Here is a 25,675-nt window from a genome sequence, read left to right as displayed (position 1 = left end):
TAAATTTTTAATAATCTTTGCTTATTTATACAGTGATATGTTCTGATGAACAGCAGGGAAGCAGATATTGAGTAAAGTAAAAAATTCCATATGATAAAACCTGGAGTCGTAAAAGCAAAAATCCATGAATTGATGGGCAAATCATATTCCTGTTTATATTATAAATTATAAATTATATATATGTATATAATAAAAACTTGGAGCATGGTGCACCGGTAGGGTAAGCGTCCTCTGCTTTTCTAGAAACAACCGCCGATTTTTCCATAAAAAATTCATATCCGGGGTAGACGAAAGAGGAAAGGAAAACTATGACACATACGTTTTCATGGCGGAGATGGATACACCGTAGCGATCCAAGAGTTCATGATGACGACCATAAAACTTCTGTAATAATGACTTCAATCTTGTAGCAACATAACCCTGTTCCAGAAACTTATTTGTTAGAAGTCTGGCGCGATACGAAAAAGTCTGCGTAGTTTAGGCAAACTCTGGCATAACGTATAAATTGTGATTTGAACACTCCATACGCAGGAGCCGAAGGGATGTTGTCACAGATGAAAGGAAAGTGGACAATTCTGAATTAAAAGTCATCACCTTTGTCGTAAAGTTTGGTCAAAAGTTTTCTTTTACCATCGATTTTTAAGTGTAGGTCAAAATATGAGACTGACTTCACAATGTCTGTAGTATGTCTGTAGTATCCTTTATCTCAAATTCTTTGCGGTAGATGCGATGTATAAAATCCCCGAAATTAGGATTGTTTAAAGATAATACGTCATCTATATAGCGGAAACTGATATTAAAGGATCTAGCTAAGCGATATTTTTCTTTCGGATCAGATCAGCCTCATAAGAGTGAAGGAATAGGTCAGCAAGTAGAGGAGCACAATTTGTTCCCATTGGAATGCCGACCGTTTGTTGAAAAACGCATCTACCACACTGGACAAATATGTTGTCGATTAAAAATTCTATCGTTTTATAAACATCTTCTTAAAAATATTTGGAGGATTATTTGGAATCATTTTTCACAAAGTATGAGGAATCTCTACCAAGAATTATAAATTTGTATCTAGGTGTATCATCTTTTTGGAAAAACAACGATTTACAATGTTTTTGAGTCGATATTTTAACAGAGTATGGGTAATAGAAGTATACAATGTTGAAAAATCATGTTTTAATGCTATTATATTCTGATAATAGTCTTGAACTGATTGTCTTCAAAAGATCTTTCGAATTTTTCTCGATCCACATTGAATTAATACCACTACGGTAGGACTGCAGACCCTCTTTGACAGCTGGGAGTATAGAAGTTAAACGTTTTGAAAGAGGTTTCGTGGTACATTTTGCAGATCAAGTTATATAACGATGTTTGCATAGATTCTTGTGGCGTTTTTGAATCCAGTTCATAGACGGAAAATCAATCATCGTCCTTGGTAGAGAGACCACAAGAGGATAGCACAGATTTATGGTTTTCCACAATCTCTTCTTTGGAGAGTGTTGCAGCAGTATAGGTCTTATCACTGCTTTTATTTTCTACGTCTACCTCTGGTAATAACAAGGATTTAAAACGTTTTGCCGACAATTTTGTTTTGGGCTTTGTCTGCTAGTACGTCAACATATTTTGTCATGTATAGTAGACAATGTTTTTGCTACATCGGGGCCTTTGAAAAATGATGTTGCATTGACACTCATTGACCTACTTAAAACTTTCATTCGTTTCAAAAATCAAAGACCTCACAGCCTTTAACCACTCTGGCAGAGGATCAATGTCTTCGTGTTCTTATTTTATCCATTTTCTTGCGTAGTCCTCTACGGCTTCCATAAGAACTTTAAAGTTATAATTCCATTTTATGGAGCGTGGAACCTTTAGAAAGATGATGGTTAAATTTCCCGTTACGACGTGACCGGAAGGATCATATTTGAATGGAAAGTTTTTGCAAGAACAGTCAGGTGGTTTAGCCTTGAAGTCCTCAATATCGAGGTTCTTCTGCAATGGCCTTTTATAATTGAAAATTTTGGATGCAATGGGTGATGTATAGGAATATGAAATAATTGGTATGGATATATTTTCAAAATATTGTAGTTTAAAAAACACAAACACACACATGAAACGCCATGGATAATTCTTATTCTAAACGTTAAGTCATCGTTTCCCCAACAAAATGATCATAATTGTAATTATTATCAATCGTAAATCCGTTACTCGTTGATTGATAATCAGAAGTAGGGTCGCTTCTAATGTTTGATGGTAGGTGATCATATTTACCACCGTCATCATGAATCATTCTACCGGAAACATCATAAGTAGGATCACTTCCGGTGTTTGTAGGCAGATGGTCATAGTTTGAAATTGATTCATCGGATAAACCTTCTTTCCTTTTTAGTGAATCAAGATGATCATAGGCTCCTATTTTGTCGTTGTTTGTGACTTTTGTCTCAGTGGATGTTAAGTAGTCTGAGTCTCCAGTAGTGAGTTTTAAAGTACTATTCAAATGGTCGTATTCTGAATTATACACGTATTTGTCATCGGGTTCGAATGGCTGAGCAAAGCTATAATTCCCAGGTTGATTGATATTCTCAGTAGGCTTTGCAAGACTGTAGTTTGATGCCCTGTTTCCATTTTGACAAGCAGGAAAACTTTTATTGTTTTTATGAAGTTGAATATTCTCAATAGAAGGCTTCTGTTTGTTGTTTATTAAATTTGAAACTGTAGAAGATTCACTGGATAATTGTTTTTCATCATTCGTAGTTTGGGCTGATGAATTATTTCTCAGTTTTTGCCAGCTACAAAATCGAATACTCATATCATTCAATTTAGATTTGGTAAGCTTTTATTGTATCAAACTTATGAAATTCGGAATTTACAGTCAATCAATTCTTTACTGAATAAAAAACAAAACATGCTTCTTAACTCACTTGCATATGAAATTATGCTTTAATACATTAAAGAATCACAAAAATACAACGATTAACAGGTTTTATTGGGAAAGAGTATTCAAAGGAACCAAGGGTATAGCGGTAATAAAAAGAATGTAATCCAGGGACAAAGACCAGACATAGAAAATTGACACACACAACAAAGAACACAAACTTAAAATTAACATCAAACTGAAAATCAATGAAATCAACTTACCTTTGTCTTCTGAAGGTAATCACCGCTATAACTGTCAACATAGCACATACAACTCCAATTGCAATAGGAACTGTGAAAGAATTGTGTGTCATTATTATTATTATGATTATTAATATTTTATCATAAGGCAGTAAGGAATCGGAATGTTTGCCAAATGCAATCATCGTATTTTTGTCAGAATTATTATTGCAAGTGTTTTAGTTATAAATATGGTGTCCTGTTTTTGTTATCATCAGTTTTTTATACGTTTTTGTTTTTTTTCTGTTATTTAAATTGTGTGGTTATTCTATTTTCTGTTTTCTATTTTCACCGTTTGACCACGTTCTTGAATTTTGAGGTTTCTAGATGTCCATACTTGCAGACGAAATATTCTGCTCTCTAGCTTTTGGTTTTGTTGTAGTTGCCGGTTCTATTATGTCGTCAGCAGTCTCTGAAAACAAAGAAACAAAAAAAGCTCTAGGTATCGTTCCTTATCAAATATTTGACTCGAAGTAAAATTTGATAGTTTTCGGTTTCGCCCCTATTTTGAGTAATCATGATCAGAATGTGTATGTTGTAGTTTAACCTTTAACTAAAGACATTTGACATTTTAAAATAGTCCCTTGAAATTCTTTGCTTCCTTTAATATTCATGATTCTACATTATTATTTGAAGACAACTTAAGTATCAATCTGTGTAAAATTCAGGCAATGGGTGGCCCCATCTTAATTATTAATTTGCCTCAAATACATTCAATAATCTAGAAAACAACCAAAAACGCTATTTTGGTTCGTTCTGAAGCATCTGTGACGAAAATATTTTTGACTGCTTATATATGGAAAAGTGTGGGAAAATTTTTCCGCCAATTTCCCACTGTGCATATCAACTAAATTTGATCTATCATTTTCTTCAAAAGCAAATTTTACAATCACTTTAGTTGTTATTTCTGGGGGTTATTAGGTATTAATACTTGGTTAATGCAAAGAAATCTCTGTGTTTTTTTTCGTGTGCCACACCTTGTACAAATTATGTTCGATTCTTAGACATAGAAGTACTGGCAAAGATGTAAAACAAGCTTCAGCTCTCGTACAGTACCATGGACATTAAATATTAGTTGACAAGCTTTGATAATTTTACCAGTAAAATTAATATTTCAAATACCTTTTCTACAAAAAAATTCATATTCTTTTTCACAGTTCTCCATCTGAAAGTTGTTTTCATTCTTCGCATAGTAACACTTAAGTAATCTCTTTTGTTCTATTACATCTAAAAATTACAAAAATAAAATATCGTGATATGGATATGCATGAAGATCTTACAATATATAGATATTTACCAGTGCCTAAATTTGATATGAAAAAAAAACCCGAAATGTTAGATGCAGCAAAACCTCCCCTGGAAATACCGAACTGCGTACACCAGACATCTTTCAAAGTCTCTACATATAAGTTTCAATACGTTTTGAACCTGTTTAAACTATTAAGTCCAAAAAGGTTCGGTTAAGAGAGTCATATATTATTGGAGTATATCTAATACAGCTTAAAACTATCTTTTAAAGTATAAAAATACTCTTTCTTTTTAGATGACAATGTTTATTTGGCCTGAGACAGAAACTAAATAGGCAACATTTTTAAATGGGGTTCATAAGTCTTGTTCTTGTTTCGTTCTTGTTGCTGGATACCGATCTCCGTATAATTGTTTACTTCCAGGATCACAAAACACTGTTCTAAAATCTTCTATTGATTGTTTTTTTTCTTTTTTTAACAATTTCATTATGTATAAATATAAATGCCATTTTTATCAGTATTTTTACATGGAGAAATGTTTTACTTTTGATAATGAACCAAACGCTCTGCAAATGACAAAGTTTCCATGATTTGAATGTTAGATAAGATCACCATTCCAGTGAAAGCACGGAGTCAGGTGCTGAAACTTACATATCCTGTACTGGCATTAATTCAGTATCATTCTCGTGGTTTTCGGTTTTTACCGTGATAATGCCATTTTTTGTACGGCCTTTCCTTTTTTACTATTGCAGTGTATCATTTTGGTACTTGTTTATTACTCTTCATTTCCATGAGCAGAACTACTGCATTTTTCACCGATTAAAATGTTTTGTTTTTTTATACGGAGATTTAAATGTTTGGCTTCATCAACAATAGATCATAGAGAGAAAGGCAGTCATATTGAACAATATTTCTTTTGATTTTTAATGATTAATAACGTTTGCAATTAGTTTTTTTTTAATATTCTAAGGTCATATTTTTCAATGTTTTATTTGTTATAAACATCATAACGAAAAACAGGCAAGTCATAATTAAAAAAAACATGCCAAAATTGGTATGTCTATTTTTATTGGTAGTATTTGTATTATAATGGGACATTTCAGATTCATCGACAACCCAAGTGATTAGCCTGAACGTGAAAACAGTAAAAACGGAAATGTACAATATCTACTCCCATAAAAACAAGGGAGTGACGGCATATGCTCCGGAATGCTAATCTAGTTCTGCGCAGCCAGTAGTACCTAAAACATTACACGCAAGGACACTCCTGTTTGTAGCATCATTCTAATCAACTAAATAACTTACTATATTTGTGAAGAATAACGGCATGTCTTTCCCTTATACCGCTGGTCCATATTTGAGATTGTTGGTCTGATGGACAGTCGTTTCTGGTGAACCACTTAATAAATGATCCTCTTTTGTAACATTCATTCGCAGCATTTTTATGCCCTACCTTAGAAAATCCAATGACGTCTTCATTGTCTTAAATATCAACATAAGATTCTTATTTACTGATGTTCCCTGATAATAAAATTTAAATTGCTGAAACACTTAAAAACCAATGGCGATTATACTTTATTATCAGTTATCTTTTGTTTTGTCGTCTTTATTTACTCTTTTTTACTAATATACCTTTGTTTCTATATGCATGGTATTTTGTTCTTTCTTATGTGTGTATATTTTCTTTGCCGTTATTCTTGGGTTATATTTAGCCCGATTACCAGTCGAGTCATCGTTTCGTTGATCTCCCGTTAACTTGTTTTTAACGATACAGTTTGTAAGTGTGAAAAATCGTGGTAACTTCAAATTAAGTTTTGTTTACAGAGTATAAATCTGATTTTGTAGTAATGAATTACTTTAAGTAATTATTAAATGAATGTTTTAGCTACTGAATGTAACTAATGTACTAAACAAATTTCAAGTGTCGATATACAATTTGTTTTCTAACATCGGTATCTAATTAATTTGCAAAATGTGAGCTATAGTCGAAAATCAACAGATAATATTTATCAGATAGGACATGTTCGTCACATGATTAAAATTTCAATGTTGCCTGTGATACAGATATATAGGCGGCCTATCCTCCAAGAGAAACTGACCCAGTACTGCCATATCTTTTTCTTATGTAAAATTTTGTTTTTTTGTTTGTTTGTTTGTTTGTTTGTTTTTTTTTTCTTATAATGTGTAAAATAATGAGTAACCTTGAACCAATTTACAAATGTATTTTGAACCTGAATAAACTAAACACCTGCCTACACCAAACAGTCCACAAGATATCCTGTTTACTCAGATTTCACCGTATTTAAAATAATCAATAATTTTACCACAAACAACGTAGTAGTTCTTGCCACAATTTCCGTACTTCCTTTCAAATAGAGTTGTTTTACAACTTTGAATACTTAGACATTGGCATGTTTGATTTACACATTCATAGGCGTATAGGTCCAACAAATCTGTAAACATAAAGCACCTCAATTATTCATTTTGTAAGTAAAATTCGACTTAAAGAAGAAAATTTCACACATTATCATACATACTTTCCTGCATTCATCACTTTCGTACTGAGTGAAAATGGCTAAATAGCGTTTTTCATTTATACGAACAAAACATTCAAAAAATACAAAACAAGTTTAAACCTAAAGAGTTCAACCTAGTTTAAGGGGTATAAATCACCGGTACGTTTGTGTAGATTAATTTCATTCTGTTTCAAATGATTGCATGAGAGAGCAGTCAAGGGAACTATGATTCTAGACGAAATCAAAAGAATATAATCCAGGCACAAAGACCAGACATGGAAAACATATAACACAAAAAAGAACATACAATTACAAAAATGATACATACAAATAACAAAAGTAAATGAGCAACTCGGACTCCTCTAAAAATTGCAGCATGGACCAAGTGCACCGGTAGGGTAAGCGCTCTATGCTTTTTTGGAAACAGGTGCCGATAAGCTTTGATAAAATTGTATATTATACAAAAAAATCACTGATTTCAATAGTTTTGTCTCTTTGCCTAGGTATAATACTTCACCCTAAAATAATCCAATACATACAGCAAGTTTTGATATCGTTAATTATATCACAAAGACACTTAATTACGAAATATATGTTGTATATCGGTATACAATCCAAGAATTACCATTTATCACCACCATAAAAACAAAATCGATAACATTTTTTGTTGCAATGAAACCGACTGACGGGCTAGTATGTTCAAATTTAACGCAACAATATTATATATTTGATGAAGCCTTCTACGTGATTGTTTCTACTGGACATGTTCTGCATATCAAATGTATATCATTAACATGATAAAAGTGAAAAAAAATAAGTATAATACGATGCTTATTACAAAAATATATTGTTACTTACGTTCCCATATAGTCACACAATTAGGGTTGTTGCATTGACACTTAGGATATTCTGAAACGTCTTGTAAACAGATACACGCATTGCCCTGAAAATATAGATTGAAATCGAGGCTTAACAAAATTAAAGAATCAATAAATCTTGAATAAGAACTCGGGCTTTTTTTTAATGTTAAACTTCTATAGAATAAAATGAACATTTATCTACGTCTTTCTTTGCTTTCGTTGTTTTTACATTCTCCAGTGAAATAAAACGTGATGTTTTGATTTCAGTTTTGCTTTAATTACATACAATACAACAAAATGTATATCATTCATACCAGTGGTATTCAATCGATATAATTTATTTATGTTTCAAATAATACGAGACAAGTTTAACCTGTCAGAGTGCGCGTTTATACTAGAGTGGCCGATGACAAGCTAAGTTCTAGTAGACTTGGAACTCATTGTCTGTCAGTCGATTTGATGAATATATCCAGATACGAAAGTAACTTATATTTTCTTATTCAGAACTATTGGATCAGACTGAAATCTGGCTCTTGGGACTTTAATGTTATATTTTAAATTCGTTTTATTAACTTGTAGGGGAATCTATAAATTGTGTATGATAGATTAAATCATTAATACCTTTACACCAAAATATCGTTTGTCTTTACATGCAGTCTGACACAACCATTGATTTTGTAGTTGTACATTTGACTTCTGATCACTTGAGTATATTGTAACATCATAACAACCTGTATATAGAATATATATTTAGAATGTTGGTATGAGAAGGAAATCAAGGGAACCAAGATTTGGACGATTTTCAAAAAAATATACAGCAAGACACACACAACAAATGATATGAAATAACAAAACATGTGTAAAGAATCAAAATTAAAAGGGCTTAAATATTGACGCATGAACAAAATGAACCAAGACTGAGTAAACAAAGGTTTACTACATCTTTTCTAATGATTGAAAGAAATCATTTTTTTTTAAATTGTAAGAAAGATATCAAGTTCGGATGATTAAATAGTGTTGATACTTTTTAAGTATGGTCTTCGTGGATAAAATATGTTTCGTTGTATCTTTGAATATAAAATTCAAGTCGGAGAAAGGCTCTTAAAAGCATAAAAGGTGCGCGTAGAAATGATTTAGCGTTTTGTTAAAAAAAACTTTGGTTCCTAGAAATTGCTGCTATTTGAATGTACATGTGAGTTTTTTACATAAATAGTTCTTTTTCACATTCCCGACTTAACCTTGTTTTTTTTTAATTTTAAGCAAGGCAAGGGAAGCAACTCTCCTATCCTACAGACTTGGTTACTGTCCTATTGGTACTATGAACAATAGAAGATTTCACATTCAAATTTATTATTTCAAACAGTTTAGATACTTACGAATTGGAAATAATTAAAGTTTCAAAGAAAAAAGTTTCCTCTTATTCCCATCAAAGAGACCGCCAACCAGGTTTTCGTATTTGGTGGGTAACGCCCGTTAAAAAAAAACTTCCTGAAATGGCTTGCATTCCGTAAATATGAAAAAAGGACTATTGAAAAATAGACCAAAATGTCGGAACATTTCGAGTTTGTTGGACATTTGATAAATACAACTAAGACTAGTACAATTAAGAAATAACAAGAGCACTTTTATTTTAAAAATGTTATTATTATACCTTTGATATAAGCCCATTCGGTAAATTCTTCGTACTTTCCAAGCCATACATTGTTTTTCATGTTTTTCTCTTTTAACCACGTTTTTATTTCACTTTCATTACTCGCCATTACTAATCCATTATCTCTGCAATATTGTGTTGCATTGATCCAAGGGAGAGTTTTGTTTTCAAACGTAAGATTATTGCTGACAACTGCGATACATACAAATAGATACCAAAATGATACAGTAAATAAATAGATACCAGAATGATACAGTAAATAAATAGACATCAAAATGATACAGTAAACAAATAGATATAAAATGATATTGAATACAAATACTATTAAGAGTAATCAATGGAACCAAGGTTATAGCGGTTATCAAAAGAATGTAATCCAGTGACAAAGCCCAGACACGGAAAACAGACACACACAACAAAGAACATAGAGTAACTAAAATCATACATACAAAGTAACAAAAGGAAATAAGCAACTCGGACTCCACTAAAACTGGGAGCATGGACCAGGTGCACCGGTAGGGTTATAGATAAGAAATGATATTAAATACAAATAGATATAAAAATGATATGTAATACAAACAAATATGTAAAAACACGGAAATGCGCTTGGACGCGGATATTCGATTGTTGCGCAGAAGAGCAATCGTACTACGCTGAAGTACGTTTTAAATCATGCTGAACTACGATGTTTAGAAATGCTTGTTGACTTCCAAAAGCACTGCGGAAATGCATTGGTCACTGTGCGTAAGTCCTTTTTTGTTGGTGTTTGGCTGAAATGTATACCTTCTCATGTAGATTTTTTCCCTATAGTACCGTACATATACGAAAACCATGGAATATTTTAATTCAACAAAATAATCGAACAGGTATGAGACCAGTCTATATGCAATCAAACAGAACATTTCCTTCGTTCCGTTTCTGCATCAGACTACTGACGAAATTAAAAAAGAAGACTAAATTGATATGAGACAGATGAAACCTTAAGTGCTCCCGAAGAAACAGAAATTCATGCCGCCTTTTCTTTGTGAGCCCTGTTTAATCGTTCTAATAACATTCCAAAATGTTCCTCATATAGGTTTGAATTATCCAAATACACGCTCCGACCCCAAAAAATGTCTTTGTGCCGAATTATCTGGCATTGGTAAGCATATGGTAAACATAAGACATATAACCTTTCTTACATTTATATAGTTTCTTTTCATTTTGTTAAGATTTGCTTCGTTTTATGTCACTTTTATTTCGGTTTTATTCATTTTGTTTCGAATTGATACCATTCCCTTTATATCGATTATTTTCGTTTCGTTTTGTTTCGCAATTTTTCTTGAAGTACCTAAGAATACTGGGTAATAATCATTATGTCATTTTCCTAAACATCTGGAGGCCATGCTATAGACTGTTGTTGCCGTCCCTATCTGGAAAAAGCTATGATTTAATTGTATTTAATCAGATAGCAGAGAATATTTTCCGAGACTGGTTTGGTTCTCAATCGCATTTAAAATTATACTGAAATAAAGCTGCCACTTTGCTACTTTAAAGCCCCTGATACTGAAGTGACTATCCGGATATTGATGTTTCTTTCTGTCTATAAATATTCAGAACCCAATTTACAATGCTACCATTAAGGCTCCCTTCGGGAGCGTAATAATTTTGCTTCCCCTTTTTATATACCCAGCGGCAAATTATGTTTAACTGTTAGACACTATAAGAAGGATGAGTAGACCCTTTTACATGAAAAATGTCTTGATTAGCTTTTGCTATAGAATGACCGTGAATAACTCTTTTTTATATTAGCGTATAAACTACATTATTCACATCTATAGTAGAGTATATACAATTAACAAACACAAATGCCATGTAGAATTAGACGGTGCTGTTCTCTGCGTGTCACGGTATACACTGGTTTTTTTTTCTAGGTAATCGACCTACAACCACATATATAATTTCATGTTCTGATGAATCATTCGGGAAAAATAATCGTACGTAAAAATGCTATTCATGCGGAAAGAAGATCGCTCCAAATAAAATCTTCTATTAATACGAGCATATAAAGCATCACTTTGGCCAATAGATCCAACGCACTTCCGCTCATCAACGTTACACACCAACGTACTTCAGCATTGAACATCACAGACCATCTCATCAACAACAACAGTTTATTAATAATTTCGAAATACTATGAATAAAATTGTCCTTAAACTTTACATGTGCATTCTGAGTACATTTGTCGTATTGTATGTAACAACAAATTGCGCATTATTTTTCGTAACCTTTTTGTACATGTTGATTAAATTACGAAAAATACATTTTGATTAAGTAATTCATAAATGTATAAGGAAGGGTTTTCCTCTCAATGATGTGCCATTGACAAGAAATATTGGTCCTCTGGAGACTAAAATAGTCGGTTTTGCCTCGTGCTATCACAATCTTCCTTGGTTTATTATATTCCTGGATATATAACTGGACTATTATGACAAAACACAAGTGTATTGATAATATATCAACACGAAAATGTTTTAACCATCAGCCCATAGTTAATTACGGAAACTTACCCAAGTTGTGACAAAATAAAATAAATGGGAAGTTAATTGCGAAGGTCTTCATCTTGAAGGAGAGTTGGTCGAGAAAGTAACCTACAAAAAATGTACATAACAACCACTACGGTTCATCTGATAAATTGTTTGTACAGTCAAGCCTGTCCTAAGTGATTTTAGCATGATACTTACAATCATGGTTACAAAAAACAAGTGTTCTTTACATACAGATAAATTTTACACTATTCAGAAGCACTAGATATGAATATTTTAACTTGGTCTCTCATGAAATGTCAAACATTCAGGTTCTGTTAAGACGGATTAGACTGTAATTATAATCTTGTTATCTATAACAGAAAGATGACAAAGGGACATGTCTTAAGTATTTTTATCCGTTTACAAGTTTATATCAAACATTAGAGTTATATGTTGTTTCATTTATTTTGCGCATATAAAGCATCTCTGACAAAAATAATAAAAGAGAGTCTATAAAATAATAGTAAATTAAGTAAATAAAAAGGTTACCTTTGAATAGTTTACATTCACTATGGTGTAAATTCACCTTAAAATATCCGGGTTCATGACGATGTTTATCTAAGAAACTTAACTGAACAAATAAATCAATTGTAAACATAAACAACATTATAAACCAGTGATGTGAATCACATGTTTATACATTTTCCAGATGAAAAGATGTGAACACGAAATAAGCCATACTCACAAGTATAAAATATTTTATTCCAATATTTTATTACTTAAATCGCTTGACTTTATCCAATTGAGTGATTTATGTATTGTGCAGCAACTTAAAAAGTTTTCCCGTGAATTGTAATGCTTAACAAAACAGCATAGAAAAGTAACACGAAAGTGTATGCTATAATACTTCTGTATGAAGTACCCATTCTATGGTAAATAAAGGAACGGGAACGGGCGATGTGGGGATTAAGGTATAGGGGTAAGGATCGGGAACGGGCAATGTTGGGGTTAAGATATGGGGGTAGGGATCGGGAACGGGCAATGTGAGGTTAGGGTATAGTGGAAGGGATTGGGAACGGACGATGTTGGGGTTAGGGTATAGGGGTAGGGATTGGGAACGGGCGATCTGGGGCGCTATGGTATCGGGGTAAAGATTTTAAATGTGAGATTAATATAATTCATTTTGAAAAAATATATTTGTGTGAAAATAGTATTAAGTTGAATTTAAAATTACAGTTTTAATGTTTAAGAATCAAACATAGAATATTTACTTTGGTAATGTAATAATTTAAAAAAGAAATATACGATGGTGATTATATATGGAATGGTTAATGCTATCAATGAGAAGTGTATTCAAAACTTGAACCATATATTCTTATGGGTGCACACAGCATTGTTACTTCACTTTAGTTCCGTATTCACCACTGGCTTTATGCACTGACCACTAAAGTATCCTTATTTACTCATATTTTACAGTATTTAATCGCAATCGTTCACTTGCACTCCAGGAATTTCTTTGCATGGTGAATCACAGAAAATCATACCACGTCAACAAATCTTTACTTCATTTTGATACCTATTCCTTGTAGTGGGTTGGGAAGTTATGAATTTTTAACAAAGACAAAACAAAAAAACAAAAAAAATCTGCTTGATCATGCAATGTGATGTAGTCAGCATATACAGGTTATCATGATTTTCCCCGCAATAGCATTCACTTGCAATCAAGTGAACGCGAAATCTGAAAACCAACATTTATATTGCAATAACTTATTAAAATTCAATAATAGTCTGTGCGAATTTTGCTAATTTACAATATGACATGTACCATCTAACCCAGAAATTATTATCGTGACAACATGAAATTATTCACGTCTTTACTTTTACATCCCAAAAGCCAGGGTCGTGCAATTTTCAATTTTCGAGAAAAGATTTGTTAATTATATGAGACAAACAAAAATGTTTTCTACATGAAATTTATTATCTTAAAGAAAATCTTTTCAGCATTGTGATATATGTTTAAAACTATAATATGCAGTGAACTATATGCATGTATAACTATTTTATATATAGTATAACAATATTATAAACGATTATATTTTAAACCAATTGTAGTATTGGTGTACTCCAATTAATGGTGGAAGTTATAAAGAAAAGAAGAAGATATAAATTAAGACGAATTTTAGATTCATTTCGTATCAAATTACCTTCTCTTTGTCCTCCACGATACAAATAAATATGATTCCACCGGAGGCACTCAAAGTACTATTGATAGAGACGGACGGCCCAATAAACAACTGTGTCAACTTGTGTTAATTAACATCCGGTGAGTGTGAAAGTGCATATTTAGCGTCTTGTATGTAGCTTGTCTTTAAGAAGAGAGTATTAACATACGCCAATATTTACTGGGTAGGAATGTTTTATCATCTTTATTACCTCCAAAACTACAGATTCAATATACATGAAATATGATACCTCTAATGCAAAGACGCGAAGACACCTGAATATATATACGTACAAAAACTTAAAACACAAACGCCTAATTCAAAATAACTACCATCAAAAACAAATAAAAGTTATACTAGTGAAACTTTTCAACAATGCTATACATTTAATTTTGCCTTATATAAGTGATACAAAAGTTCACACCGCTGCCTACTTTTTTTCATTGGCCTAAAATACCTGAAGACTGCCTTTCCGTTGCTACGTTGCATTACTCTTCATGTTTCCTTTATAGGATTGATGGGTTGTAGCCAATAAAAAATTAGAAGGTAATATCGATATTTTTCGTGATGCATATCTTACCTGAGGGTAAGATTTTATTTCCTATGTCGTCGAAATCCACGGTAACAGAACAATGACAATTCTTCAAAATCACACTAAAAGTGATATAACAATCTCCTGACTGTTGACAGGCACATGATATCTGTGGCAGAAGGTCCATAGCCAGATTTTGTTTTAAATGGAGCTCGGAGGGGGTTTTTGGATAAAACTTATTAAGACTTTTATAGTGCTTAACCAATTTTAGCCTTGCTTAGATAGGTTTTTACATGTTTGGTATGCTTAATTCCAAGTTGGTGCCTATTGGCATAGGTAAGGTTAAACTGGTTTTATAAGGTCCCAACAATGAGTGTATATTTTCATCACTACTTTGTCATAATCAATTTGTTAGTTTCTTATCTTATAAAAGTCAAATCCTGGAGTCAAAAATCAAGTGCATAAATCAAATATATAAACTTTATAGTTTTTAAGTTTTCCCAGTATAAACACCGGAGAATCACAGTCATTTTTGTACATTATAAAGACTTTAGGAGTGACTAGTTCCTTTTATATTAGTCCATTGGCCTTAAAAACCTACCCTTTAATATAAAGTCAAAATGATCTAAAACAATAAACAAACCCACTATCAAGTTCAAGGGTACATACAAACTCTCCAAGATATAGGTCAACATACACCCTAAAGACAAAATTAGATATCCACGCTCGATCTAGGTACCTAGGGTTAGAACGAAATGGTAAACATGATATGTATTAGTATAATGGAAACCACGTACACCGTATCATTCAATTAGCACTTGTTAAATAAATTTCGAAGGAAGACACATTGTTCATCTAGGAATAGTTCAACGAAATTTAATATTTTATTTTTTGTTAGCAAGGCAATCAAACACACACAACGACCATATATAAAATGAAAGATTACATTCGTATTAACATTGAAAATGTCATTAAATATCATACAATAAAACAACTCCTCTTTGTTAACCACGCTGCAGTAATAAAGGAAACAAAGATTTTACCGGAAATCGAAAGAATGTAGGGACAAAGACCAGAAACTGAAATTAGACAAACACAGCAAGGAACATTAAGTAACTAAAATAATACATACAAAGTAATGAAAGTAAATAAGCAACTTGGACTTCACTACAAAAACGGGGAGAGTGCACCGGTAGGGGGGGCGTCCTCGGCTTTTCTACCAAAAGAACCGCCGAGTTGCTAATAAAAAGTCATGACCGGGGTAGACGAAAAAGGAAAGGAAAACGATGACAAGTTGAACAAATCAGTTTTCATAGTGCAGATGGATACAAGTTTGGATTTTAGATCAGGAGGGGAAACTGGCCTCGAGGGAGTGACTCCGGCTGCCATTTTAAAAAAGTCAAAAGAAGGTCAAATAAAAGCGTTGAAATCATGAAGGTAGATGGAGCGTCGGCTATAAAACTCCTTATATACTCCCTCGGACCATTACCATTTCTGATCAATTTGAAACAAATTCCATGAGGATATTTCGGGTTTTATTAGAAGGAGTTATTGACGAGGGAAACCGCCCTGGAAGACGGGGTTATGCAATCAGGAATCAAAACCGTGGCATATAAAAACTGTGATATCACAAATGCACGGAAAGCTTCAACTATAAAACTCCTTTTATACACAATTATGTCATTTCTGATCACTTTCAACTAAGTTTTAATTTTTTTTTGACGATTGGTCGGGTTCGAATTTTAAATAAGGAGTGAAGATTACATTCAAATGTGGGATCAGATCGAAAATTAGATAACAGATTAAGGTCTCGAATCGAGGTATTGATCAAAACAAAACATTGAAAAAATCTGGAGCCAACTTGAGGTGGGATTTTATTTTTAAACAATGAGTCAGAATGCCTACATTTATCGTGATAAAATGTTGAAGTGATGGAAATTGTCCGCCATTAACAGGACAGGCTCAACATCAACGAAATGCATCATGGGTAATCTCACTGTATATCGCCCCGCACAACATATTAATCATCGTACTATGTAAAAGAGTAACCAAGGCAACCAAGGTTATAGCGGTAATCCAAAGAATGCAATCCGGGAGAAAAGACCAGACATGGAAAGAAGACATAAACAACAAAGAACATAATGTAACTAAAATCATACATACAAAGTAAGAAAAGTAGATGAGCAACTCAGACTCCACTTAAAACTGGGAGAATGGACCAGGTGCACCGGTAGGGTAAGCGTCCTCTGCTTTTCTAGAAACACCCGCCCAGTTACTCATAAATAGTAAAGTCCGGGGCAGACAAACTAGGAAAGGTAAACTATGACCCGTTGAATAAATCAGTTTTCATGGTGCAGACGGATACACCATAACGATCCTCGATTTCATGATGCCGACCATTAAACTTCTGTAGTGATGACTTCAAACTTGCAGCAACATAACCTTGATCCAGAAGCCTATTCGTTAGGGTTCTAGTGCGATACAAAAAGTATGCATAGTTTCGACAAGCCCTTGCATAACTTATAAGTTGTGATATGAATACTCCATGCGCAGGTGCTGAAGGGGTGTTGCAACAGATGAAAGGAAAGTTGACAATTTTGAATGAAAAGTCATCACGTTTGTCGTAAAGTTTGGTCAATAGTTTTCCTTTACCATCGATTTCTAAGTGTAGGTCAATATATAAGGCTATCTTCACAGTATCTGTAGTATTCTTTATCTCAAGTTCTTTGGGGTAGATACGATGTATCAAATCCCCGAAATTAGGATTGTTTAAAGATAATACGTCATTTATATAGCAGAAACTGAGATTAAAGGATCTAGCCAAACGATATTCTTTCTTTCGCATCAGATCAGCTATAAAATCAGCCTCATAACAGTGAAGGAATAAGTCAGCAAGTAAGAGCATAATTTGTTCCCATTGGAATGCCGACCGTTTGTTGAAAAAGACGCCCACCTCACTGGACAAATATGTTGTCGATTAAAAATTCCAGCATTTTGTAAAGATTTTCCTCTGTATATTTGGAAGATGATTTTGAATTATTTCTTTCAAAGTATGAGGAATCTCTACCAAGAGCTATATATTTGTATCTAAGTGTACCATCTTTTTTGGAAAAACAACGATGTATAATGTTTTTAAGTCGGGGTTTTAATTGAGTATGGGGAATAGAAGTATACAGTTTTGAAGAATCATAGGTTTTAACGCTATTATATTCAGATAATACTCTTGAACTGATTGTCTCCAAGAAGATCTTCCGAATTATTCAGGATCCACATTGAATTAATACCACTACGGGATTAACAAGTGTTGTGGTAGGACTGTAGACCCTCTTTGACAGTTGAGAGTATAGAAGTTAAAAGCTTGGAAAGAGGTTTGGTGGTACATCCAGATATAAAATGTTGTTTGTATGGATTCTTGTGGAGTCTAGGAATCCAGTACATAGACGGTAAATCACAATTATCGTTCTTGGTAGAGAGACAAGACGAGGATAGCACAGGTTTATGGTTTTCCACAATCTCTTCTATGGAAAGTGTGGTAGCAGTATAGGTTTTAGCACTGCTATTATTTTCTACATCTACCTCTGATAATAAACATTGAATGTAAAACGATTTGCAGACAAAAACAATGTTGTTTTGGGCTTTGTCTGCTGGTACAACAGCATATTTGTCATGTATAGTAGACAATGTTTTTGCTATATCGGGGTCTTGAAAACTAATGTAGCCTTTTCACTCATTGACCTACTTAAAACTTTCATTCGTTTCAAAATTAAAGACCTCAAGGCCTTTAACCACTCTGATAGAGAATCAATGTCTTCTTGTTCTCGTTTTATCCATTTTCTTGCATAGTCCTCCAGGGCATCCATAAGAACTTTAAAGTCATAATTCCAATATTTGGAGCGTGATTCACAGTATTTGGGACCTTTAGAAAGGATATTTCACAAAGATTCGTTTTCGATGATGGTTAAATCTTCCGTAACGACGTGACCAGCAGGACCATAAATTGCGCGAGATTCCAACCCTTGCTATATACGAATCCTTGAAAGTAATAATAATGAATAAATACTGAATGCATACATTGAAATAAATGAAATGATGGTTCGGTTTTGAAAATAAATACATGTACATATTAATAAAAGCCTTTTTCATGTATGACATAAGCTAAACTTACCTACTAACTTCCTTGTTTTACTTTGGTTCATATTACATTTTGAATTACCGGTAAACAGCGTTTTAATTGTAATATACGGGTTGACGCGTCGGCAGTGATTATCGGTTCTAACAGCCCAGGTGTTACGTAATTTTGTTCAGTGACACATGTAGCTGTACCTATTCACCTCTCCACTCGATTACTTGGAAGTTTTCAAATGATGATTTTTTTTCAAGCAGCAAATTTCTTTCAGTAAGTATCATGTAGTGTATTTAGTAAATAGCGCGTTTTAATTTTACACGTTTCAGTTAAATATTTTATAGGTTTTTATTGACAGGAGTCTTTATATACGCCCCGGTATTTCGAGACCAGGTGACCTAAAAAAGAAAAATAAATTAATAAGGTATATGTGATGAGGTCATTGGAACTACTTTAAGCAAAGATTTAGAAAGTAGAAAAAAATAACCATTGAGAGATAAATAATAAAAAGGGGGAAATGTAACATTGAACAAATGATTTGTTGTACACCAAATAATACTAAAATACATGTTTTTATCCGTTATACCTTTCTTTTGGTGCCAATAAAAACTATTTCAAATCCTTGAAAGTGAAATCTATTAGAAACTTATAAAATCGGCGCAAATGCTAAATCTTATCTTTAAAAATATGCCTAAATATTTACATTAAAATTTTTAACGGGGTATGCCAATGGGTATTTTCTCTAACGTGTGTGAGATAATTGCAGGTTTTGCAAATCTGTAGGCTCTGTTGGCAACGGCGATTTACGATGTAAATTGATAAAAAAAAAACAAGGTTGATAGAACAAGACCCTGACCAATGCTCTGATTAATACGAAATTCCTTTTGTTGTACCACTTTATAAAACATGAGCTGTTTCTGTTTAATATGCAATGTAGATTAACATAAATCTTTGCATTGTTTAATATTGTGATAATCCATCTTGTCAAACGCTTAAAAATGCGTCGATACTTAACATCTGTAGTAAAGGATTGTTGTACACAACGTTTAGAATCAAGACAATAAAATGTATAAGTACGTGCCATATTTATGATTTTATAGTTAAGATTAAGACTAAAGATTGAAGTCATCACTACAAAAGTGTTATGGTCGTCATCATGAACTCGTGGATCATTACGGTGTATCCATCTGCACCATAAATCTTGGAGCAACATCTCCCTGTTCCAGAAGCATAATTGTAAGAAGTCTAGGGTGGTAGTTGCAGCAAGCCTTGGTAGATTGTATGAGATGTAATATAAAAACTCCATATACAGGAGCTGAAAAATACTAAATTATGAAAACAAATCAATCAATAAATAAAAGTATCACATTTGTTTGTTTGTTTGTTGAGTTACATTCTTTTGATCTTCGCTAGAATTGTGGTTTCCTTGATAACACTTTATGACGTATTCAAGAGAATTTGCAAAATTCCAGCAAAAATCATATTGATCTTCAACTTATTCTACAATATAGAAACAATCTAAATGCAAGTCGATGATGTCTTGTATTCGACGTCAACTTAATTGCATATATCTGTTGAATATATGCTAAGTAATTCTCAGTCATTCTAAAATAGTCCAGAGGACGGCTAGGAATTTTTAGAACTTTAATGGGCCTAGAGGTTATACGACTATATCTTATGTCAATGGAAAGATAAATCGATGTAGATTTTGTACTAATCAAAGAGAAAAACGTTAAAGTTTTCTGCTATTATAAGAGGAGGGATCAAAGATCAATCGACCCTACTATACTTTGATAAGTAATTTATGTGAAACGTGTATTTTAGGTATCGAGAAACACGTAACATGTAAAGATCACATGCATAGAAGTTCAAAAGATGTAAAAAGAACTTTATCTGACAAAAGTTGACTATTAATCACTGAACAAAAAATGTCCCGAAAATTGGATTGCATTTTAGTGCATTTTCAATGATTAAGAGATAAGACACCGTAGAATATTATAATATATATATCTAAATAAAAGATAGAGTTAACACAAAGTTTTCAATTCGATCTGCAACATGAGGATGGTATATTTAGGAATCGTTTCCCGATAATTTGTTTAGTTACCGGGCTGTTGATAAACTGACACACAAGTAAAGTTCCGAGTTTACCTTACATTTTGGCGAAGGTTTAAGGATTTTTGTTTAAACTTACAAAAATCATACCATGATTTTTTGCATTTGACTTTATATGGATGGATTTCAAATAAAAAATTAAAGATTCAACCATGAATCAGGGATTCTTAAACAGAAAATACGACTCGAGGGTTCATAACAAGGCTGAATTTCGTGATAAATTCCACCATCCACAAACTGAATTTTGAAGAATGTGCTTACATACATGTACATACATATTGTCACAATGTTGATTTTTTATGATATTTTCCGGCATTATTACAACTGAGTGCCAGGCTAATGGTTGTAATGCAACATCCACTGAACCGATTATACTCGACGAATTGATAAACACAAACCAAATTTCTTGTATAAACTCCAACGCACAAAACTGTGGTTAGTTCAGACGCAATATGGGATTCTAAGATATTTTTCTTCTAAAAAAAAAAAAGTCCATTTTTATTAGCCATCGGACACAATGCTATTATAACAGTTCATAATATATCATTTCAAAGGAGACCTTCCATGTCAGGAATGGATCAAGAATATTAGAAAAGAGGGGCTCTGATCTATCATTTGCTATTTATTGTCTATTATTCTAGAGTAGACGAAATATAAAAGATAACTATAACACAATGAACAAATCGGTTTTCTTGGCGCATATTGATACACATTGATGATCTACAAGTTCGTGATGACGACCATAAACTTCTGTAGTGATAACTTTTATATTGTAGCAACATAATCTTGTTTCCGAATCATAATTGAAAGAAGTTTCGCGCAATATAAAAAGTCTTTGTAAATACGACAAGCTCTGATATAACGTATGAGTTGTCATATAAATACTCCATATAAGCAGGTGCTGAAGGGATGTTGCTACAGATGAAATTAAGGAAAGTTGGCAATACGGCATGAAAAGTTGTATAGTTCAAATTTACAATGTTATAATTTTAATTTTCGGGCAGCCATTAACATCTGTCTGCTTCACACAAAGAATGCATAAGGGACATCATTTATATAAAAGCAGATCGGCGGGCGCTTAAGGGAAAACAAGAATAAATTCTTTGTATTTAAATATGTTATTTTTATGAATATGTGTGTATTAATGCTGTCTTGTCTTGATTATGGACATGTAAGTCATATATTATGTAGTTGACTAGACGATACAGATCATTCAACTTTTTGAAAATATATATCATCCAATTCATTGATAAAAAACAACACAGTACAACAGATCGTCCTTGATGAGTTTTGTACAAATTGTTTCATAGAAGAACATACGTAACTAGATTTTGCATGTTTTTTTTTTATTTCAAAGATAAGTTTTGCAATAAACAAGAGGTTCCCAGGAGCCTGAATGGCTCCCCTGGTTAAATCTTGCCTTTGAAGGCCAATAAATTTAACAAGAAGTTGTCCAACAGTTTTGACTCAAGAAGTCTTTGGTAGGATTGATCTTCATAAGGATCATTTAAGCAATTGTGAGTTTCTTTCTATCTTAGTTTTCAAGATATTGGCTGAAAACTGTAACAAAAACGTCATTTTCCCCCTTTCATGGGCAATAACTCTTACAAGGAAGCGTCTGATAACTTTATCCCTAAATATTTCCCAATTGGTCAAGTAGTGTCAGAAGAGAACATTTTTGAAAGAAATAACCTTGAAAATAGAAAAAAAACGACAAAAAAGGACAATTACTCCATGGCTTAAAACGAAATTTGACTACAGATAGATCTAATCACGCTGAACACTTTTACCCCATCCATGTCAGAATTTGGCTAAAATTAACAGTTTTTGCGAAAAAAATACTGTCTGACCTCCATGTTCTATTTTAGTAAAGGTGACAATAACTCCAACATAGCTAAATGGATTAAAACCAAAATTTGACCACAGTTAGGTCTTATCATGCTGAACACTTTTCCCCGTAAGTCAGAATTTGGCTAAACCTAACAGTTTTGGAGATGTGAGAAATTACTGTCCTTCCTCTATGTTCTATTAACAGCGGCCGTGTTTTTCGACGAATCAAAAATCCTCATACAAATTCTATGCAGGATACCCTAAGAAACAGTCATACTAAGATTAGTTCTAATCGGTCAAGTAGTGTCAGTGCAGAAGAGTTTTAAAAAATTTTAACGACGGATGACAATAACGGACGCCAAGTGATGGCAATAGCTAACCTGACTTTCGGACAGGTGAACTAAAAAAATCAATATGAAAAATTATTTTTTTTTCTGCCGGTAAAACAATACTTAAGATAAATTTGTTCATTCATGAATGTGCCCCAATTAATTATTTTATGCATAACTTGGATCTCTCGTAACAGATAATCTAGACATTGGAGCTTCATATGAAATTTGTAATTCCTATCGTTACACAATGTCTAAAATTTTTTCATTATATTGTTTCATTTAAAATTTCTTTGTAATTATCAATTCAAGTTTCTGTTCCCTTAGCCCCGATCTTGCGTCTGTTGATCCGAGTTGATCTAGAAATAAATGAAGAACGAACGTGAATATGAAAGTCGTCTATTGACAAATTTGAAATAAGATTTCTTTCACTCCAGTAATTTATTCGTCCAGAAAGTCCGAAGCAGCTGTCATGCTTTGACGTAAATATCGCCATATCATTCGTACTTTATTGTAATGAGCTGGTGCCGAAATCTACGATTGTTTTCAATCTATGTGAGATACATCTTAAATGTTTGAAACGGAGACTTCAAACATAATTGACGTTGAAGTTGAGCTGACAGTCGAAAACTAGAGAACATTAAACTAGCTTTTATATGAGGCGTACAAGGAGAACATATGTCTTTGTCAGTAGATCTGATTTTTGCTGAAAGATATTTGTCAGCAGTTTTTTGTCTTACTTTTTGTCACACAGATTACTGCTAATTTCCTTGGATGGTAACAACAAATATTTTTTGAAAGCTATGGGCTAAAAATACCGCATATTTTCTTTCAATATAATTTCACGACAAAAAGATTGTCACTAATTTGCAATTTGTTGCAAAATTGTGCAAAATTTGTCAGTTGAGTTGTTAGATTATTAAACTTTGCAATAATGGTTGGTCTCAAATACAAAAAAATAATTATTCGTATCCGACTAAAAATAACAAACCGTCCCTAAGATATAGTATCGATTATATGATGATAATGGGTAGAAGGAAGTAAGGTACGACAGCATGTCCATCTTCCTTTGTTTACTTGCGAGACAACCTAATATCCCGCGAGAAAGAAATCTTAAGGTCATACATAATACTTCCATTAAAATTTATTTACGACATTCTAATTTGCTGATGACGGAGCAGGATATGCTGTACTTTCTTGGGTTCCTGTTGTCTCTCTTAGAGGATTTTAATACTTTTAAGCGCTCAAGGTTTTTAAAGCTATTTTGTTTTCCTTATCATTAGTTTATGAAATTAATATTCATTTGCCTGTAGTTTGTTTGTAGATAATCTCTGTTTCGTGTTTTGGGCATGTTCTTTGGTTTCGATTTCTTTATATCGTTTCATTTTGATGCTTAGGTATGGTTTGGTTATATCTAAAAAAAAAATACTAGTGGGTAGTCAACACACCTCCACCTGATGACATAAGCTAAAATAATAACTGTTCCGCCCAAAAAACAAAACACCGACTACAGTACCAACGATAACTGGTGTGTCTTCTGGAAAGAGAAATTGAAAATAAGTTCAAAATATTTGTCGTAGTGTCTTTATACAGAAACATAATTGTAATGTTTTTTTTAAATACCACATAGAGTTATATATTCTTTTATTCAATATCAAATATATAACACGGAGTAGTTATGTAAGATCCATGTTCTGTAGAAAAAAACATAAGTGAATAATTTCTTGCTTATTCTATTTTATTGACATATTTAAGGAATGACTGCTTTATTTTTTATTTATTTTTTTTTTTTTGGTCTATGAAGAAATAACCTTTATCACGTAGTGCACACTAAATGACCTGCGTCGTATATTAAATTCATTTGCACACAACAGGCATTGAGGTTATTACAAATAGACAAAAAATGTAACAGTATTTCCTCGTGAAGACAAAATTGGTTTATCTTATCAGAAAGCGTGTTATATCTGAATTAAATTACATTGGTATGGTACATAGCAATGATATTGGTAAGAGCATTAGTCGCTCTGTTGTGTTTTGGGTGTCGTATCTCAACGTATTTCAACACGGCTGTATACTTAGCAAAAGGTATCTCTATTATAACCAATGAACCGTTTTCGTCTAATACGTATGAAAACGTAGACAGAACGCTGTAATATATTTAAAGCGTACTTTATGCTGAACAAAACTTGTAATACAAAACGTGTTCCATTCAATAATTTAATATGCCGTCATCGCTAACTGTGCGGTTGAGTAAGTTAAATGCAAGGTTTATGTACCTTTTATTACGTAAAATCTCCGAAACAGAGGTCCTTGTATCTACTATGTCTACAGACAGAGACGAAGGAGCTAAACTTAGTTTGTTTCGGAGATTTAGCCTTTGAATTACCAATCGATTCCCAGACGTTATTACATTAACATTTCTACGAATTGGACTAGGTTTAAGTATTTTTTATTATTATTTTGCAAGGAATAAGTGATAAGTAAATGATTTTTGTAAACATGAACATTTCCGAGATGTTCTAATTTTCGCGTTGAACAGAAGAGTGAAAAAAAACAGTGCCTACTTAATAGATTTTAACGTTACGTAGCGCTAATC

General features: G+C 32.8%; 1 protein-coding gene across 4 annotated transcripts; it reads right to left on the bottom strand.

The window, feature by feature from the left end:
- Window positions 1-1,102: 1,102 nt before the first annotated feature.
- Window positions 1,103-18,957, bottom strand: LOC148597663 (uncharacterized). Of its 4 annotated transcripts, none has more exons than XM_088560033.1 (11): window positions 18,848-18,957; window positions 11,971-12,051; window positions 9,422-9,613; window positions 8,392-8,501; window positions 7,769-7,853; window positions 6,719-6,847; window positions 5,700-5,876; window positions 4,270-4,374; window positions 3,485-3,559; window positions 3,130-3,199; window positions 1,103-2,780 (listed from the first exon to the last, which is right to left on the bottom strand). In XM_088560033.1, exons 1-11 carry the CDS (start codon window positions 18,876-18,878, stop codon window positions 2,135-2,137), a joined length of 1,701 nt encoding a protein of 566 aa, XP_088416159.1. In that variant the 5' UTR covers window positions 18,879-18,957; the 3' UTR covers window positions 1,103-2,134. The 4 variants fall into 4 exon arrangements, with proteins under 4 accessions (XP_088416159.1, XP_088416158.1, XP_088416160.1 ...); XM_088560032.1 differs by lacking the exon at window positions 18,848-18,957 and adding an exon at window positions 12,478-13,916; XM_088560034.1 differs by lacking the exon at window positions 11,971-12,051 and having other exon boundaries at window positions 18,848-18,922.
- Window positions 18,958-25,675: the final 6,718 nt, after the last annotated feature.

This window comes from Perna viridis, chromosome 14, assembly GCF_037379345.1.
Source record: "Perna viridis isolate PV_CMFRI_1.1 ecotype Kerala chromosome 14, ASM3737934v1, whole genome shotgun sequence".
Taxonomy (NCBI): Eukaryota; Metazoa; Mollusca; class Bivalvia; order Mytilida; family Mytilidae; genus Perna; species Perna viridis.
Note: the sequence above shows the minus strand (reverse complement) of the source record. Positions and strands in the feature narration are given on the sequence as shown.